Genomic DNA, 20695 nt, shown 5'->3' on the forward strand with positions numbered 1-20695 from the left:
AAAAATACAATTGAAAATTTATTGTTCAGGAAATGCAGGTGGCCAGGCAAGCATTGGAATGGTTGAGTCTAGAAGTAGCCAAGACACGGTTGATGGTTTAGAAGCTAATGAACTGCAACAGGAGCGGAATCTGGTGATGTAATGGAAATGGAGCTGGGCAGTCTTAGTGATGGTGTGGATATGATTGATTTTATATTTGTTTTAGCATCAGACTATTGCCAGGAAGAGGGGTAGAGTTTGTAGCTGGGGAGTGAAGTCTGTGGAGGGCATAACCCATTCCATTGTTGCTATATTGTCAGATTCCTGTTCAATATCCAGCAGATGAAAATTTTCTCCACTTAAGTACTGAATTCTGAAACCAAATAATCTGACCATTTAGAACAGTGGCCGGTTGAGAGGTGTAAGGTTGTCTTGAGGGTGGAAATTAACTTGCTTTTGGATGGTGTGAAATAGGAGAGTGGCAATGGATTCTTGCAAAGACACCAGAGATAACTATACTGAATTGGAAAGAGACTCCAGTAGATTCTCTGGCTACTGTTAAACAGATGGAAATTGCAAAAAGGTGAGTACGAAATAGCTGGATGACAGTAGAAAGGAGTCAAGAGGAATGTCAAAGACTGCAGATGAGTCAAGAGAAACAAAAGGGTAGTTGTGTTTGCTAAATTGGTGGTGTCATTTGCTGACGTAAGTGGGCATTTGAAGCTGAAAGTTTGAATTATAGTATTTGAATTTACCATCCTTAAACTGAGAGGTGAAGACTGCACCTTGCCTACTAGTTCTTTTTAGTTGTGTTCTGTGTGGTGAATACTGAATTTGGTTTCAGTTTCTGTCTGAACTCAGTTAGCCAATGCCAGTGGAGGGCTGCAATTACAGAGGAACCTCGATTATCCGAAGAATACGTGTGGGGTGTATTTAGTTCGGTTAATCGAATGCCGAAGAACATAGTTAGCTGAGCGTCGGGTGATCTTGTGATCTTGTTCAGATTATCTGAAATTCGGTTATCGAAAGCTGGAAAACAGAGGTTCCTCTGTACATCCGTATCCCTGGATGAAAAGGACATGAGTCAGCCAAACTGCTTGCTTCAGATTGCCATCCAGCAACCTTAGTGGGAAATGTGCATTTGTATGTCGGGCAAAAACAGATACATCGACTGCAATATGCCCCCAACAGTGGAGTGAGTTTCAAAGCCCATAGATCCAAATTATCTGTTTGTAAAATCTGACCCCATAAAGAAACATGAATTTTTACGTTGTGATAAAAGAAATGCACGTACAAATGTAAAAAAAAATTACAAAGTTGGAAATTTGGATTTCCAAATAGTGACATTTGGGGTTGGTTATTTATGTTGATTTTTTGTTTATTTGTTTGTTTTGTACTATTTTATGAAAGGGAATATAAATATTGAACACTGTCAGCTTGTTTTTGGTTCAAGACAACAAAGGATGGATTTTATCTTAGAAAAACCAGAGATTAAACATTTTTAAACAATTCAGAGGAGACCTGACTGGGATTAGAAGTACAGGCAGTATCTGCTTTAGAAACCGGTTCTGTTCTGGAGTTCATTCACAAGTTGAATTGTTTGTAAATTGGAGCGCAGTGCAGGACCGTGCAAAGCAGTCATTCTTATGTACAAAACATTTTCATACATCAGATCTTTAAAATGTCTTGAAACGCATGAAAGTGGATAAATCCCCAGGACTTGATCAGGTGTACCCTAGAAATCTTTGGGAAGCTAGGGAAGTGATTGCTGGACCCCTTGCTGAGATAATTGTATCATCGATAATCACAGGTGAGATGCCGCAAGATTGGAGGTTGGCTAACATTGTACCACATTTAAGAAAGATGGTAAGGACAAGCCAGGGAACTATAAACCAGTGAGCCTGACATCAGTGATGGGCAAGTTGTTGAAGGGAATCCTAAGGGACAGGTTGTATATGTATTTGGAAAGTAAAGGAGTGATTAGGGATAGTCAGCATGGCTTTGTGTGTGGGAAATCATGTCTCATGATTGAGTTTTTTGAAAATGTAACAAAGAGGATTGATGAGGGCAGAGCGATAGACATGATCTATATGGACTTCAGGAAGGCATTCGACAAGGTTCCTCATGGGAGACTGGTGAGCAAGGTTATATCTCATGGAATACAGGGAGAACTAGCCATTTGAATACAGAACTGGATTGAAAATAGAAGATATAGGGTGGTGGTGGAGGGTTGCTTTTCAGATTGAAGGCCAGTGATCAGTGGTGTTCTGCAAGGATCGGTACTGGGTCCACTGGTTATCACCATTTATGTAAAAGATTTGTATATGAACACAGGAGGTATAGGTAGTAACTTTGCAGATGACCCCAAAATTGGAGGTGTAGTGAACAGAGAAGAAGGTTACCTCAGAATACAACAGGATTTTGATCAGTTGGATCAATGGGCTAAGAAGTGGCAGATGGAGTTTAATTTAGATAAATGTGAAGTACTGCATTTTGGAAAAGCAAATCAGAGTAGGACTTACTTAATGGTAAGGTCCTGGGAAATGTTGCTGAACAAAGAGACCTTGGAGCGCAGGTTCATAGTTCCTTGAAAGTAGAGTCGCAGGTAGATAGGATAGTGATGCTTTCCTTTATTGGTCAGAACATTAAATATAGGAGGTCATGTTCCAGCTATACAGACATTGGTTTGGCCACTTTTGGAATGTTGCATGGAGTTCTAGTCTCCTTCCTATCATAAGGATGTTGTGAAACTTGAAAGGTTCAGAAAAGATTTACAAGGATGTTGCCAGGGTTGGAGGATTTGAGCTGTAGGGAAGGACTGAATAGGCTGGGAATGTTTTCCCTGGAGCATCAGAAGCTGAGGGGTGATCTTATAGAGGTTTAGAAAATCATGGGGGCATGGATAGGATAAATAGACCAGGCCTTTTCCCTGGAGTAGGGGAGTCCAGAACTAGAGGGCATAGGTTTAGGGTGAGAGGGGAAAGTTCTAAAAGGAACCTAAGGGCAATTTATTCACACAGAGGCTGGTGCATGCATGGAATGAGCTGCCAGAGGACGTGGTAGAGGTTGGTACAATTATGGCATTTAAAAGCATCTGATGGGTAAATGAATAAGAAGGGTTTAGAGGGATATGGGCCAAGTTCTGGCAAAAGGCACTAAGTTTAGATTGGCGTATCTGGTCGGCACGGACAAGTTGGACCGAAGGGTCTGTTTCTGTGCTGTACATCTCTATGACTCTAAATGGTGCAAGGTCCAAGTTCTATGGTCTCAGCTATTTTACAATGATACAAAGTGTAATGTACAGAGGAACCTCAATTATCCAGCATTCAATTTATCCCAATTTTGGATTATCTGAAAGATCAGAAGGTACCGATGCTTGGTTAAACTGTTATCCGGCATTCGATTATCCGATGAAATACTCCCACCTTTATCATTTGGATAATCGAGATTTCTCTGTATTTAACTTTATTTGACAATAAAAGCTAGGTGGCAATGTTAATTGTGAGGAGGATACAAAGGCTGCAAAAAAACAAATTAAATGAATGTCAGCAAGGTGGCAGATGGAGTATAAACTTGGGAAAAAGTGCACTATTTACTTTGGTAGCAAGAATAGAAAAAGTTTTTTTTAACAGTTGAAACAAATAAATGTTGAGGTTTAGAAAGAGTTGAGTTTACAGGGTGACCCCCATTTCTGCAGAATTGTTTTTTGCAATTTCACTTACCTGTCGTTTACCACGGCTAGAACATATTATAGGGAACATTCCGGAACCAGGGACCAGGAGGCTGCCAGGAAGGTATGTTTTCCATTTAATTAAACGAGTTGCTTCTACCCGCAGTTTCAGGCTTCTGCAGTAGGTCCTAGAACGCATTCCCCACTGGTACGGCGGAATACTGTACTCTTACAAGGAATGCAGAAAGTTAGCAGGCAGACAGCAAAGAATTAGGAGGGCAAGTAGCATGTTGGCCTTTATTATTGGGGGATTGGAAAACAATAAGGAATTCTTGCTACAATTGTATAAGGCTTTGGTGAGACCATAATTGGAGTACTGTGTACAGTTTTTTGTTTTCATACGTTATGCAAGAATGTATCAGTAGGCACTAGAGCAAAGCTTCACTAGATTGGTTCTTGGAGTGAGAAGGAATAAATTGGGCCTATATCCTGTGGAGATTAGAGGGAGAGAAGATCTCCATCAAACAAAAAAAGGTTCTGAAGGAACTTAATAAGAGTGTAGGCATTTAAAAAGTTGTTTCCCCTGATGGATTGGAGAATCTAGAACAGCAGGACATACACTCAAGATGAGGTGTTGATCATTAGAACTTGGATAAGGAAGCAATTTATTCACTTCGAGTTATGTCTTAGGGGTTGTATATCTTGGGAATTCTCTACTCCAGAATGTTGTAGATGCTCCAATAGTGAGTATATAGAAAGCTGAGGTAGGCAGATTTCTGTTACCTCAGAAAAAGGAGAAACATAAGAAACGTGCGAGAAAGTGGAATTGAGACCAAAGATCAACCATTGGATCAGCTGTGACCATATTGATGGAGTAGGCTTGAGAAATAATATGGCCAACTCCTGTTTCTTTTGTTCAGAAAATATCAGAATATGGTGCCCTGTGGGATATCTGGAAAAGAAATTATCTCCCAACGATTTTTTCTTTCTTCTGTTTTGCTCGTTTTATTTTCTTTCCTTTGGTATTCCAACCCCACCACTCCAAACAAACCAAAACCCCTGAAAGTTAGAGTTTTTTGCAGAAGATTTGCAGTTTTGGCAAAACTTTAAGATGTGATGTTTCTTTGAATTTAGGACTACCTTACTTTTATACTATTTCACTGCCGTATTATGCAAAATTATCATTCAGAAGCAAATGATTGTTGTTTGACAGAGAAACATACGCAATAACTTTCCTCCTTTTCTCGCCTAAACCTGATTGCAGTAAGATATATTTTGGAGAATAAATATTTGAATATTTTTGAATACTGTGACTTTAAAGAGCATATACAAACAGGCTTTTGTGTAATTTATTTTGGCTTCACAGCACCTGAAAGGTAAATACAACATCTACCTTCCAAACACACAGAAGCTCACTCAAGAAACATAGTTTCTGAAGATGTAACATTCACTTGGAATAGTAGGGTCAAACAAAACAGGTCACTTATTCAAATGTTTCTTAAGCTAGTGGTCGATAAGTTGTAGTCTGAAGCATTCCCTTATGATTCAATTAACACAGTGGAGATTGGATAACTCTGGTTTCAAACAAAATTGTAGCTGAGCGCCTGTAACGAAGAAATACAGTCTAATTGGTGAAACAATTTTGCCTGTCCTCACTGACTGAGATGATTTTCATGTGAAGGTAGAGTTATCTACCTTTTTCTGGCCAAGATCTTGCAGTGGAGCTTGCTTTTTTAATGGAGGAATGTTACTAAAAGTCTTCAAGAACCCAAGTCACAGTTTCTTCATGGAGAAATCTTCTTCATGCACCAGATGTCTGATTCAGCAGTTAAACATATTGTCACTCAGTTGTTCTCAATCTTATTACTACATTGTAGAAACTTGCTGATAGGAATTCAATAAAGACCAGGTTTCTGGCAGAGTGTCTTCTTGGCTAGAAATAGTTTGAAGTGAACATATGTCTCACGCTTTCATGGAAGGAAGAGAAATTTGCCTCTCATTTTTCATTGGGAGTTTTTGAGCCTCCTGGTGTCTCAGTCTGTTATGATAAGTTGTTTTGTTGATGAAGTTAGTCTCTACCAACTGAAGCAAGATGAGAGAATAGCCTGTTAGCAGGGAAAGTAGTTGTAAAGCCAGGACAGGTAGCATGATTAAATGTCACCAAGGGCATTAGAAACCATTTGCCGAGCACCACTATTGGTTACATTAATTTGTTTTTGGTAAAATACACGGATAAATAATGATGTTTTAAAACAGCAACTAAGCTAACAGCAGAAAGTACAAGCTTGATGATTTTGTGTATTATTGTACCTTTTGTTATAGATATTGCTTTTTGATGATGCCATTCCTTTGTTTCCCTCTTCTTTCAGCTTTGTGCACCAGACTGATTACTATTTAGTTTTTGTATCTATTTTCTATGCCCTTCTTCCTTCTCCCAGCTCTACAGCTCACGTCTTTTCTATCAGCCTTTTGCTACTCTTGGTGGTGGTTCAGCTGATCTAGCCTGTTGCCCAGCAGCCTTAACTGCTGGTGTAAATACTGCTCATCCACATCAGGTAAATCAAAGTTATTTGATTAAAATCACCATTGCTTGATTCAGAGACTCATTTTAAGTAATACAGTTTGCTATATTTTAAAAAATGCACTGTAATTTCACAAAAGTGAGAAAAATCATAATTGAGTAAAACCTTGACCAATGTTTCTCATTTCTGACCATTTAACAGAAGTAAACAAAATATTATTACATCTTTGTGTTATTATCAGTGTTGCTGTTTGTTTCAGTGGAATGACTTAAGTCCAAATGCTCAGACTTATATAGAAATTAGGTGAGCCTTTTACTATTCTAAGACCTGTTGAGATCATTAGAATAAGAGCCAGGGGAGAATGTACCATCTGAAAGCATCAAAGAAGCAAATTCAAAGTAACTTCAATGTCTACTTGAAATGGAATTTTTTTTTTTGCTGATGGGGAAATAACGAGTGGAACTTATTTGAAAGCTCTTTAAAAGAGCTGACACATGGGCTGAATTGCCTGCTGCGTTGTGCTTAGTTGGCATTTGAAAAACTTAACAAGGCCTCAGTAAAACAGTATCTTATCTCAATTTATGCAAAGTTTTTTTATTTTATACATTGACACCCTTGAACATTATTTTTGTGAAATTACGGTACTTCCATAATGTCACTTCTATACTGCACTATATTGTTATTTCTTTAAATGTGTTTAATATTTTCCTACAAGTTCTATAAAAGTGCAAAAAATAGCAGTGAACAATTGCTGGGATATATAGCATACAGAAAGCAGCCGAGCAGTAATAATGACATAATGATAGCCTTGAGAAATATCAACGAACAGCAATTGTATCTACTAAAGTATTATTTTTCAACTCTTGCTGACACAGGCAGCCTGTTTTTTTAAACTCTTCAAAATGTTGGGGATTTAAATAGCTTCATAGTTAGCTCACCTTTCAGCAAAACAGGATCTGTTTGAACTTTTTATGACTGAGATTGGGTAAGTGCGCTATCATTCAAGTCTCTCTACTCCACAGATCCCAACATTTTAAAAAAAAATTTTCCAGCTACCAGGATGACCAGTTAAATACCTTTTATAAGTATCAGGTTTTAACCAAAAGGATCTATCAACTAACTTTATTAATAAAGCACAAGTTGATTTATTATCAATACAAAACATGTTCAGTAAAGATGCAATAATTGTTCACATACATAGTAGAAATGCTTATCCCTACTAATACTCGCAAAACACACAGGCAAACACACACACTTTCAGGAAAAGAGGGGTAAACAGATTTTTCTAGAGGGACAGGTTTCTGAAAAAAATCACCTTGGCCAATAGGTTATTCTTGAAGGCAATAGGTTAAAGCAGAGGATGTTCTGGAGTCTGATATTCTGATATTCTAGCACATGTGGTCAGGTCATTAGTCATACACAATTATGCCTGAAGTCTGGTGGACATAGCTTGCTCAGGAAATACAATATTGAGATGTGCTTTCAAAAGAACAAATACGTTCCACCTTGAACTGAATTTGAGAATTCTTCAGAAGTGGGAGAGATGAGCTGCGCAACCAGTCCATAGCAGGCTTTCCTACAACTCAACTGGTTCCCAGGAAAGCAGGCTTTCCTCCATTTGCACCAGTTCTTTGCAAACTTTCTTTCAACTGAACTAGATAAAACAAGCACCTCTCCAGCTAGTGACTTTTCAAATCAACCTCCAGAAAGTCAATGGCAAACAGTTATCACCAGGCATGTGATTTCTAAGATCTCTTTTTTAAAACATTTTTCCAATGTCCACAATGAACTTTTGAGAGCTTATTTTAAAGAAACCACTACAGGTATGTCTACAAAACTTGGACTAACTTTGCACGATCCTTCAAAAGTTAAATCCTCCAAGCAATATTAAATAAAGCATACAACACCAGGTGTTGAGTGATTTTTAACTTTGTGCACCCCAGTCCAAACCAGCATATCCATACCATAAATAAAGCATCTTTGTAGCAAACTCAGCAGTGAATTTGAGTTTACCTTGTGTGAGTCACAGCCCACTCTCCTTCCTCAAGGGGATGGCAATTCCACCCATTCCCCTGTGACCCTCAAAACCCTAGTGTTAACTTAATGTCAGTCATACCAACTTATTGTTCCACCCTTTCCCCTTCACCTGTGATGCCACCTTACCTAGTACACAAGTAGACTGCAAAATAATGAAGTTAACGTTCTATATTGCATTCTCTTAATAAAGTGCTCTTGCTCACTAGGAAAAAAACACTTTGACAGATCTTAACAGATTTGGTGTCTCCTGGCACTTCATGCTTGGCAGGTTTCTACTTTGACAACTTTACAGCTCCACTGTACCTTTTAGGTATAGTGCTGTGTACTGTCAAAATCCCAAAGCATACCTTAACGTGTTTCCCAATAGGTAAATGAACCCCTGCCTTCTCTGTCCCATTAACAGATTGCAAAAGCTTCTACAGGTATGCAAAAAAGGAAGTGATTATCTAAAGTAAACACAAATTCCTTGCCAACAGGACATGCACTTTGTATCTGCCTTCACAGATGAAAAGACTAAATACATCCAGAAATAGTGGGAACCAAGATTCCATTGAGAATGAGAACCTTGAAGAAACTAGTATCAGTAATGAAATATTGCTTCAACAATTAATAGAAGGAACAGCTGATAAATTTGAGACTTGCTGTGCTATGTTCTGAGATTTTCAAAGAGATTTATATGGAAACGGTGGAAGAATTAATTTTAATCTTAAAATGTGTCCTAGATTTTAGAAAAGTTCCCATGGATTGAAAGTCAGCACATGTAAAGCCTACATTTGGAAAGGGTGGAAAGAAAACAGACAACAATAAACCAGTTAGTCTCTCATCAGTAGTAGGAGAAAGCGAGGACTGCAGATGCTGGAGATCAGAGCTGAAAAATGTGTTACTGGAAAGCGCAGCAGGTCAGGCAGCATCCAAGGAGCGGGAGAATCGACATTTCAGGCATAAGCCCTTCAGGGATTCCTGAAGAAGGGCTTATGCCCGAAACGTCGATTCTCCGGCTCCTTGGATGCTGCCTGACCTGCTGCGCTTTTCCAGCAACACATTTTTCAGCTCTCATCAGTAGTACAAAGCTGCTAGAATCTGTCATCAGGAATGCAGAAGTATTGTCTTTAGAAATTATTAATTGCATAGTCACAACAGACTTAAGAGAAAGAGAAAGCAAAACCATTTCAAGGTCTTTACAGTAGTCATCGCAGTGGAAGAGATAATCAGTATTTAGATTTTTAGAAAAATTTTTAGTAAGTTGCATAAGAGATTATTGCATATAATTCAGGCTCCAAATAATTTAATTGTATGCATTTAGGATTTATTGACAATAATGGCCCTCATTTCGGTTATCAGGCTTTATGTCGTACAGTAACACAAGGATCAAAACTTAGGCCCTAGCCATTTGAAAATCTGTCAGTGACTTGGATGAAGGCACGAGGTGTTTACATATTCAGGTTTATTGTCAGTACAAGGTTATAGTGGAAAGGTTATGCTAAGGATTCAAAGAAATACAAAGTGACGTAGACAGATTGTTAGTGGTCAGGAATGTAATAAATGAAAGCCAAACTGAGGAAGTGTGAAGTTATCCACTTTGGTAACGAAAATAAAAAAAGTAGAATATTATTTAAATGGTGAGAGACTGGGAGATGTTGATATTCAGAAGTTCTTATATATTGATACTCTGAAGTGATTTGATATTGATATTCAGAAGTCCGATATTCAGGTGTCCTTGTGGCCATCATAGAAAGTAGCATGCAGGTACAGCAAGCAATTAGAAATGCACGTAGTCTGTTTTCCGTTACTGCGAAGGAATTGGAGTGCACAAGTAATTGAAATTTACTGTGGTTATGTAGGTCTCAGTGATTTTTAGTGTCTTTTTTGTGTACTTACTGTTGGAAGGGCATACTTGCCCTAGAGGGATTACAGTTTCGGAATAAAGGGATATGCATTTAGAATAGACTCTGAGGAGAATTTCTCTGCTCAAAGGAATTCTCTACCTCAGAGGAATGTGAACTCTTACTCTTCAACCATACTGAAGACAGCGATTGATACATGTTTGGATACAAATGGACTCAGGATATAAGGAGACAGTACAGGTATTTTTATTCAACCTGTTCAGAGATGTTATGAGCTAGCATGTTTTGAGAAGATTTATAGCTCAGGTTGAGGTTCTGGATGTAGGTTTGCTTGCTGAGCTGGAAGGTTTGGTTTCAGATGTTTTGTCACCATACTAAGTAATATCATTAGTGAGCCTCCGGTGAAGCACTGGTGGTATGGCATTTTACTTATGTGCTTAGGTTTCTTTGGGTTGGTGATGTCATTTCCTATGGTGATATCATTGCCTGTTCTTTTTCTCAGGAGGCAGTAAATGGGATCCAAGTCAATACGTTTGTTGACAGAGTTCCGGTTGGAATGCCATGCTTCTAGGAATTCTCGCATGTGTCTGTGTTTGGCCTGTCCTAGAATGGACGTGTTGTCCCAGTCAAAGTGATGTCCTTCCTCATATATGTGTCAAGATACTAGTGAGAGTGGGTCATGCCTTTTTGTGGCTAGTTGATGTTCATGTATCTTGGTGGCTAGTTTTCTGCCTGTTTGTCCAATGTAGTGTTTGTTACAGTTCTTGCAACATATTTTGTAAATGACATTAGTTTTGCTTGTTGTCTGTATAGGGTCCTTCAAGTTCATCAGCTTCTGTTTTAGTGTATTGATGGGTTTATGGGCTACCATGATGCCAAGTCTGGCAGTCATTTCTGAGATGTCTTTGATGTAAGGGAGAGTGGCTAGGGATTCTAGAAGTATTTTGTCTGCTTGTTTGGGTTTGTTGCTGAGAAATAGGTGGACTGTGTTCATTAGGTACCCATTCGTTTTGAATATACTGTATAGGTGATTTCCTCTGTTCTTCGTAGTTCCTCTGTGCTCCAGTGTGTGGTAGCTCATTGAAATAATGTTCTAATGCAGCTTTGTTTGTAGATGCTGGGATGATTGCTTCTGTCGTTCAGTATTTGGTCTGTATGTGTTGTTTTCCTGTGTTGAAGATCCCCATTGGCTGTTTGCTCAACTGTGACATCGAGGAATGGCACTTTGTTGTTGTTTTCTTCCTATTTCGTGAATTTTATGCTGTAAGGGTATTATTAATGGTGTTGAAGGTTTCTTCTAATTTGTTTTGTTCAGTGATGGGAAAGGTGTCATCCACATAGCAGACCCAAAGTTTAGGTTGGATAGTTGGCAGAGCTATTTGATTGAGCCTCTGCATTACTGCCTCTGCTAAGAACCCTGATATTGGAGATCCCATGGGTGTTCCGTTGGTTTGTATGTAGGTTTTGTTGTTGAAGGTGAAGTGGGTGGTAAGGCATATGTCCACTAACTTGACAATATTGTCATTGCTGACGAAGCTGGTGGTGTTTGGTGTCTGATGTCATTTACAAAATACCTTGCAAGAAGTGTAACAAGCACTACATTGGACAAACAGGCAGAAAACTAGCCACAAAAAGACATGACCCACTCTCACTACTATCTTTACATACAGATGAGGAAGGACATTGATGGATGGCACGGTGGCACAGTGGTTAGCACTGCTGCCTCACAGCACCAGAGACCCGGGTTCAATTCCCACCTCAGGCGACTGACTGTGTGGAGTTTGTAAATTCTCCCCGTGTCTGCGTGGGTTTCCTCCGGTGCTCCGGTTTCCTCCCACAGTCCAAATATGTGGTCAGGTGAATTGGCCATGCTAAATTGCCCGTAGTGTTAGGTAAGGGGTAGATGTAGGGGTATGGGTGGGTTGTGCTTCGGCGGGGCGGTGTGGACTTGTTGGGCCAAAGGGCCTGTTTCCACACTGTAAGTAATCTAATCTAATCTAATCTAATCCAAATTACTTCAACTGGGACAACACATCCATCCTAGGACAAGCCAAACAGAGACACGAGCAAGAATTCTGGAAGCATGGCATTCTAACCAAAACTCTATCAACAAACACATTGATTTGGATTCCATTTATCACCCCCTGAAAAAAAGAACAGGAAATGACATCACCACAGGAAATTAAATTACCAACCCAAGGAAATCTAAACACATAAATAAAATGCGGGCCACACCACCGGAGGCTCCCTGATGATGTTGGTGACAAAATGTCTGAAACCAAATCTTCCAGCTCAGCAAGCAAACCTACATCCATGTTATGACCTCTGGAGCAAGTGGAACTTGAATCTGGGCCTTGTGACTCCGAGATGACTACTACTTTATCACGGTAGTGTAGGAGGGGAGATGATAGTGCAGGAAATTTGAAGGGCCAATTTTTTACATTCTTAGTATGAATTTTTCATTTGATAATTAATGTGGTTCACAGTGCACTTGCAATTAAAAGCCAATTTCTTGGAGATGATGAGAACTAGAGGGCATAGGTTTAGGGTGAGAAGGGAAAAATTTAAATGGACCAAGGGGCAACATTTTCATTCAGAGGGTGGTGCATGTATGGAATGAGCTGCCAGAGGAAGTGGTGGAGGCTGGTGCAATTACAACATTTAAAAGGCATCTGGATTGATATATGTATAGGAAGGGTTTAGTGGGATATGCGCCAAATGCTGGCAAGTAGGACTGGATTACTTTAGGATATCTGGTCAGCATGGACGACTTGGATCGAAGGGTCTGTTTCCATGCTGTGCATCTCTATGACTCCATGATGACCTGTCACTCATATTTAGTAGCTGCTGTGTCTAATCGATGATTAAGAGTAAATAGGGGGCCCTCTAGTGGCGCAGTGGCAGTGTCGATACTGAGCAATCTAATTATCCCAATCTGCATGAAGACTGAAAGTTGCACATGGTTAATGTACTGTCTTTTTTACATACCCTCGTTATCTCATGATTCATTCTGTGCCCTACCATAAAGCTACTATTACATAGAAATACTACGTATAGTTTCAACATCTTCCAACACAAGATCATTTCTTGCTATCGTATTTATTCCATCCAATATAACAGTGCTACCCTGCCATTCTTTTCCATCCTGTTCTTTTTGAAGTCACATCCTTGAATGTTCAGTTCCTAGCTTTGATTACCTTATAATATGTTTCTGCATTGGCAATATTCTCATTTTCATTAACCTGTATTTATGCTGAAAATTAATTTATTCAAGAGCCTTAATTTTGCCTTTTAACCAATTTTTCCACCTTTGACTTTATTTCCGGCTGTTTTTCTACGGTTTTGTACTCTATCACTGTCCTGATAGCTGAAAGAAGACAGAGGATTGGAGGGTGGTGGTTGATGGGAAATGTGCATCCTGGAGCTCAGTTACCAGTGGTGTGCTGCATGGATCTGTTTTGGCTCCAGTGCTGTTTGTCATTTTTATCAATGATCTGGATATGGGCATAGAAGGATGGGTTAGTAGATTTGCAGGTGACTGTAAGGTAGGCAGAGTTGTGGATAGTGCCGAAGGATGTTGTGGGTTACAGACGGATATAGATAAGATGCAAAGCTGGGCTGAGAAGTGGCAAACGGAGTTTAATGCAGAAAAGTGTGAGGTAATTCACTTCGGAAGAAATAACAGGAATTCAGAGTATTGGGCTAATGGTAAAATTCTTGGCAGTGTAGATGAACAAAGAGATCTTGTGTCCTGGTGCATAAATCCCTGAAAGTTGCCACCCAGGTTGATAGAGTTGTTAAGAAGGCATACGGTGTCTTGGCGCTTATTAGTTGAGGAATTGAGTTTGAGAGCCACAAGGTCATGCTTCAGCTGTACAAGACCACACCTGGAGCATTGCATGCAGTTCTGTCACTGCATTATAGGAAGGATGTGGAAGCTTTGGAAAGAGATCAGAGGAGATTTACTAGGATGTTGCTTGGTATGGAAGGAAGGTTTTATGAGGCGATGCTGAGGGAACTGAAGCTGTTTGCGTTGGATAGAAGAAGGTTGAGAGGTGACTTAATTGAGACGTAAAGATATTCAGAGGGTTAGAAAGGGTAGACAGTGAGAGCCTTTTTCCTCAGATGCTGATGGCTAACATGAGGGGACATAGCTTTAAATTGAGGGTTGATAGATTTAGGACAGATATTAGGGGTAATTTCTTCACTCAGAGTAGGGGCATGGAACAGCCTGCTTGCAACAGCAGTAGACTCGCCAACATTAAGACCATTTAAGTGGGCATTAGATGTACATATGGATAATAATGGAACGGTGTAGGTTAGATGGGCATCAGATTATTTTCACAAGCCAGCGCAACATCAAAGGCCAAAGGGCCTGTACTGTGCTGAAACATTCTATGTTCCATTTCTAAGTGAAGCTTGCCCACTGGAACAACTCCCTTTTACTCATACCAATGTCACACAAACTAAAGCCCATTGCACCCACAGCAATCTTTGAGCCATGCACTTAATTCCCTGACTTTATTTACACAATGCCAGTTTGCCTGTGGCTAAGGTGGTAGTCCAGAGATTTTTACCTTTGAGGTTTTGCTTTTCAGTTTCACTCCTACCTGTTCAGCACAGCCTTTAGTTCGATCAGTGTTGTTGATACCAATGTGGTTGATGACAACTGGATTCCTCCCTTCCCACTCCAGAGATCTTCTCCAGATTCTGTCCTTAATTAACCCCGGCTCTGGGCAGGGCACAGAACCTTTGAGACTCCCATTGTTGGCTGCAGAGAACAGAATCTATGCTCCTAATTATACTATCCCTTGCATTCCTATTTCCCTCCTTCAGTTGAACAGCTGTCTGTACCAAGGTGCGATGGTCAGTTCACAGCCTCCCCACTTCTGCACAGTTCACAAGAACTTTGTGACTAATAGACATTTGCAGAGTCTGACACTTCTAAATTGAACTCCTGGATCCTCCTACCTGCCTCACCTGCAGTCACACCTTTCTGTCCCTAAAGACAGACAAATTTTGAATTAACTAGCCTGAAGGATTTTGACTGCCCTTGGATCAAAGCATTCAGGTAACCTTCCCCTTCCCCGATTTGGCACAATTTCTGCAGCTCTGATTCCAGTTCTTCAACTCCGATCCAAAATTTCTCAAGTTGCATACAATCACAGATGCTCATTCTGGATCACATCAGGTTCCATGTATTGCAGCAACAACACATCAATCATCTTGTCATTACTGTTGCATTTGATTTAATTTCAAATTAATAATTCAACCTCTGCATACAATTAAACATTTGAGTAATACCTTGTTTGTATTTCTGTATCATTACAACAGCACTTTGCTTCACTCTAACACTGAAACAATAAATTGGTATCTTGCAACTCGAACTGAATTGGAGCTTCTATACTTAATGATTTGCTAATAACATCTTTATTATTTTTCCCTAGATGGTAATTCCTAGTAAAGAAGGAGGCATACCTGTTCTGCCTCTACATCCTGCCCCTGGTGTCCAGGCTGATGGTGAAAGAGTGCCTACCTGTAATTTGACAGACATGAATCAACATGCGGCAACAACACCTTCCAGCAGGTACAGATGGAAATAGAGTTCTAATGATTATGGAGATAATTATAGAATTCTGCATAACTGAAATTAAATCTACAAAGGTGTGAAAGAAATCTTTCTTAAATTATTGAACCTGATTGGGAAGAAAGTATAACAAGCACCCAACTAGGAAAATTTCATTTCGGTTAGCTCACGGAACCTTTCAGCTTAAACCTAATACAATGGCAGAAAAAGTAGACAGGCAGTTCTTAGGTTGCGAACAGGTTCACTTATTGAATGTATGTGCAAGTCAATTTGTAGGTGAATCAGAACACAATGCAGGAGAATACAAAGTAGCTGTTTGTAAGTAGAGCAAGTTAGATCTTGTTAGATCTTGACCCCCTGTATGGGATCATGTTCATAAGTGCAAGTGTCTGTAAATTCGGCCCCTGTAATTTCAGGGGCCTCCAATAATGTGTCTCAAGCCAATGTGAAATAGAATAACTGCTTCCCCTAGGTATAGAGTTGACAACTAAACCTACAGAATGAAATGCCAGATTTATTCCTCAATTTAGATAATTTAGATTAGATTAGATTACTTACAGTGTGGAAACAGGCCCTTCGGCCCAATAAATCCACACCGCCCCGCCGAAGCGCAATCTACCCCTTACCAAACGCTACGGACAATTTAGCATGGCCAATTCACCTGCCCTGCACATCTTTGGACTGTGGGAGGAAACCGGAGCACCCGGAGGAAACCCACGCAGACACGGGGAGAATGTGCAAACTCCACACAGTCAGTCGCCTGAGGCGGGAATTGAACCCGAGTCTCTAGCGCTGTGAGGCAGCAGTGCTAACCACTGTGCCACCGTGCCGCCCGTAACTTACAATGAAAGTAATTCTGTATTAACGTACATAAAATGTTGTCATTTCACTGCAGATTGCAGCAAAACTGCCTTTAGTTTTTAACTATTTCAACAAATTTAATTGAAATCAAACCTCTTGGTTTAGATACAGGAAGGCAACTGTATTTTTTTTCAGACTGTGCATAAAATGTATTTAAAAATATTTTCCCTAAAGTTGTTAGGTAACATTTTGCAATGGGCTCTTGGTCGTTTTATTGAAATGGTTACATCTGACTGAGGGTCAAAACACTGTCCAGTTAATCCCTGTGATATACTCCTGAATCCAGATCAAATGCAGGCTAAAACTGAAATCTGACCTATAACTCTGCAATACAGGTTAGGGATTTAAAGAAAATAAGCACACAAAGCCAACCAACCAACCAGAAGTTGGCAATATGTTCAAATTGATTAGACCAGTGTCTACTGCAAGTAGAGTACTGCATCTGTTGCTCCCTATGTGGTCTCCTCTACATTGGAGAGACAGTATGTCAACTTCTGGATCATTTCAGGGAGCATCTCTGGGACATGCACGCCAAAACTCCTATCGTCCTGAAGCTGACCAGTTCAACCACCACCTAACATCAACTCTACCTCCCCCCCCGCCCCCAATACTCCCCCAAGTGCATGCAAGTCCTGAGCCGCCTCCACTGGCAAATTCAAACCATTCACCAACTGGAGGAAGAATGCCTCACCTTCCGCCTTGGGACCCTCCAACCACACTGCATATATATCAACTTCACCAGTTTACAAATCCCTCCCCCCCCCCCCACCTCATCCCAGATCAAACCCTCTAATCAGTTTTCCCTTTTTTTGTTTTGAAGTGGTGAAGCAGAATTGCTATCAAAGAGTAGTGAAGGAAAAAGCGGGACACCTCAGGATGTGTTGGAAACTACCTTTACAAGGAAAGTGGGAGCGTTTGTTAACAAACCAGCCAGTCAGGTATGATTCTAACCATAGCATATCTGGTAGAATAAGATTGTCTTCTCTTCGCAAAATACTATCAACGTGTTTCACCGTAGTGGGAATCAGTCACATGTATTTAGATTTGATGAAATAAAGGGCTGAATTACTTGACTAGAGAATTTGAGATGCCATCTGATGGCTCGTTCTCAGATTTACAGTCTAATAATATACAATGTGTTTAGTCACTTTCTGCCAATCTTTTGCTCTTTTTGTAGATGTTCCTATTGCTTCGTAATGTGAAAGTTTATCGCATTGCTGTATTGTGTGATCTTTTTCTGGCTTGTATGTTAAAATAGAAACATGGATGCTGCAGAAAAATGCCAGCTGACTGCTCTGTGTACTAATCACTCATTCAGTATGTCCTTCCACTTTCAATAATCTACACAGAATTCTCCCCAGGTCCGTCTGTCTTCACCGTGTTTAGAACTGTGCCATCATGTCTGTATTGTCTCTCCCTATTACTTCTGCAAAAGTGCATCACCTCACATGTGACAGTATTAAATTGCATCTGCCATTTGTCTGCCCATTTTGCTATCCTATCCTATGTCCTGTTGCAATTGATTAGTATCAGCCTCAATATTTACCACCCCTCCGAGCTTTGTATCATGGACAAGTTTTGAAATGTTAATCTGTATGTAAATACCCATTCATTCTTATCTAGTAATAAAGAGGAGTGATGCAGACGTTGACCTTTGGGAAAACCACCGTCTTTCATCCTCCGTTCACTACATAGCTCTGAAATTTCCTGCAGATTTGCTTTGCTATCTTTCTGTCACTACTTGGAGGACTGTAGGACACCCTCAGTATTTTACTCATCCCCTCTTTGCTTATCAGCTCCAACCAAATAGATTCTGTCTTTTCCCCTTCAATCTCTTTCCAAAATTACGAAGTCTTTCCTTAATTAGTTTTGCCATCCAGCTCCCTTCCCTAGCTTTCATGAACATTTTATTTCCATGACTGTTAGCATGTGATGCTCACCATTAAGTCATGTTACTGTTATCGTCATTATGTCCTGGTACAACTGATTACTGCTTTATCATGTTAGTACAAAGCATTGTTGAGTAACTTGCCACACAGTCAAGCAATTCGGTTGACATTTGAAAACAATAAAAATATAAATTACAATGTTCATTTGCTGTTTTTGTTACTTCCCTGTACCACATCAGGTCGTCTTCTAACCTGTTCTGCGTCTACTTTCTACAGGTCACTGCTGCCAATATGGATTTACCATTTGCTGTATTTGCACCGAAAATTGTTGAATCTGAGGACACTGATGTCATGGTAAGTCTGCTAGTGAAAGTTAATTCAAGATAGACTATTATCAAGATTTTTAAAGCTATTTTAGAGCAACTTTGGAGCACATTGTGTGTTTTTTATACCATGAAAATGATCCATCTCGAAAATTAAACTAATTCACTAGTGTGGATATTACCTGGACAACTGATAAAAGCTTCAGTTCAGATTCTTGGGAATATGATCACATCTCATGTCACTAAAGGGCTGTATATATGTTTCTGATCTCTAGTAAATAGGATTTACTAGACTTGGATTCACCACTGGAATTTAGATTCATTTATAAGATGTAGCAGGATTTTATCAACTTAACAAATTATGATTAATTATTTCTCACTCTCTTTCCCCATTTTCTTAATATTCTGAAGTGTATATGAACATTTAAATCAGCAAGTATTTGAAGTTGCCTCAAGCTGGTAGTGTTGTAGTTTTGTCTTACTAACAAGTTTTAATACCCCCTTAAGTTTACAATTAAGTGCAAGATAAGTTGCCAGTATGCCAAGCTATTATTGTGAGGGTGCGAAAACAATCTTGTCACAAACTTCTGCTAATGGTGTAGTTCCTCTACCTGTTTAGAGATGTGTGAAAGCAACTTCTATTCTCCCCTAATTCTGTATGTACTATATTGCTGTCTCCTGAAAACCTGGTATAAAATCTATAATTCACTATATGTCAGGTTATACCCATCCATGTGTTGTCACTCTGATCTTCGTGATCAACCTGTCTGCCAGCCAGGTTATTTCTGTTGGTTGAATAGTTTGCGCAAATGCTATAAATTGGGAATCCATTATATCCAAGTTGACGTTATCTTTCGGTCTTCTTATCCCAGGTAAATCCGCCTGATTCTCCTATTCTAGAATCACCTCTGCATGCCAGTCTTCATTCAGACCAGTCCAGTGGGAGCAGTGGCCTCACACAGGATGAATTTGTTATGGTGGAACTTGTAAGTTATTTTATTCATGGCATTTTGAGAAGCAGGCAGTTATAGTTCATTCAGAATTGCAAGTGACATGCCCAAATTGTAAAATTTAAATGAACCTTTCAGGTCATTGATTCTATGGTCTCTAAATATTTAAAATTCACCCTACGGCACAAAGAAAAACCATTTTGTCCATTGTCCCTGGGCTGATGGGAATGATCTCTAAATTTTATTTTAAAGAGAAAGCAATGAAATGACTGGGGGAGAAAAAGTGTTGGCTGTTCATCCAATGTCTTATTCAATGAATAGCTAAAACAGATGTGCCAGAATGACTCTTAGTTTAATCCTCTGGCCTGCATCAAGTTTGCTATCTTGTGGGATTGTGGTAGGAACATTTCAGTTTGCCTCTGTTTTGGAAGAGGAAAATATGCTGTGTTTCCAGCTCCTTTGTACTATCCAGCACCCCTTTAGAATTCTGCAATCATCATGGTGAGAAAACAATTAGAGTGAGCTGTAATTCCCTGTGGGGTTAAATAAGTAACAAGTAAATGATCCCTGCTAATGGAAAACATCCTCCATTCAAGAAATCAGTGCTTTGCAAGTAGAAATTACAGTTTAAAAAATTAAGCAGGAACATATTGGCTCTTTGGTAATTTAGTCTTTACTGTATAGAAAGATTTATCAGATCCTGCTTTACTGACTATATGCAATGTGTTCATCTAATTTGATCTCTTAAATTAGTCTTTCAATGACCACTATCCTGGGGTATGTTCAGTCATCAATCATCACTTTTCACTGTTAGTGTGACTGAGATTGGAAACGTGCCTTCATGGTAATTAAAGCTAAAATTATATCATGTTCAAATGGTGCTAGACAAGATATATTGAAAGTACCTACTTGAGGTACACAGCTTTGTGATTTTACTGTTAACCTATGCCTGAACAGTTAGAAAAATATGGTAGGGACTGAGAACTTAAGAAAGTGTAAGCTGTTCACGCAACAAACATGATTCTCCCGCTCA

The 20695-nt window shown here is 39.5% G+C and overlaps 1 protein-coding gene across 8 annotated transcripts in view; it reads left to right on the forward strand.

Moving 5' to 3' along the window:
- The window catches only part of atg13 (ATG13 autophagy related 13 homolog (S. cerevisiae)), an 86019-nt gene that overhangs the window by 53494 nt on the left and 11830 nt on the right, over positions 1 to 20695 (forward strand). For 5 of the 8 annotated variants that reach the window (XM_072591955.1, XM_072591957.1, XM_072591958.1 and 2 more), the window contains 5 exons: positions 6088 to 6204; positions 15500 to 15639; positions 17321 to 17438; positions 18666 to 18743; positions 19585 to 19698. In XM_072591955.1, coding sequence (XP_072448056.1) covers positions 6088 to 6204; positions 15500 to 15639; positions 17321 to 17438; positions 18666 to 18743; positions 19585 to 19698 — 567 coding nt within the window. The remainder of the gene's footprint in view (positions 1 to 6087; positions 6205 to 15499; positions 15640 to 17320; positions 17439 to 18665; positions 18744 to 19584; positions 19699 to 20695) is intronic. The other 3 variants (XM_072591959.1, XM_072591961.1, XM_072591962.1) reach the window with 1 other exon arrangement.

Source organism: Chiloscyllium punctatum, chromosome 22 (assembly GCF_047496795.1).
Source record: "Chiloscyllium punctatum isolate Juve2018m chromosome 22, sChiPun1.3, whole genome shotgun sequence".
NCBI lineage: Eukaryota > Metazoa > Chordata > Chondrichthyes > Orectolobiformes > Hemiscylliidae > Chiloscyllium > Chiloscyllium punctatum.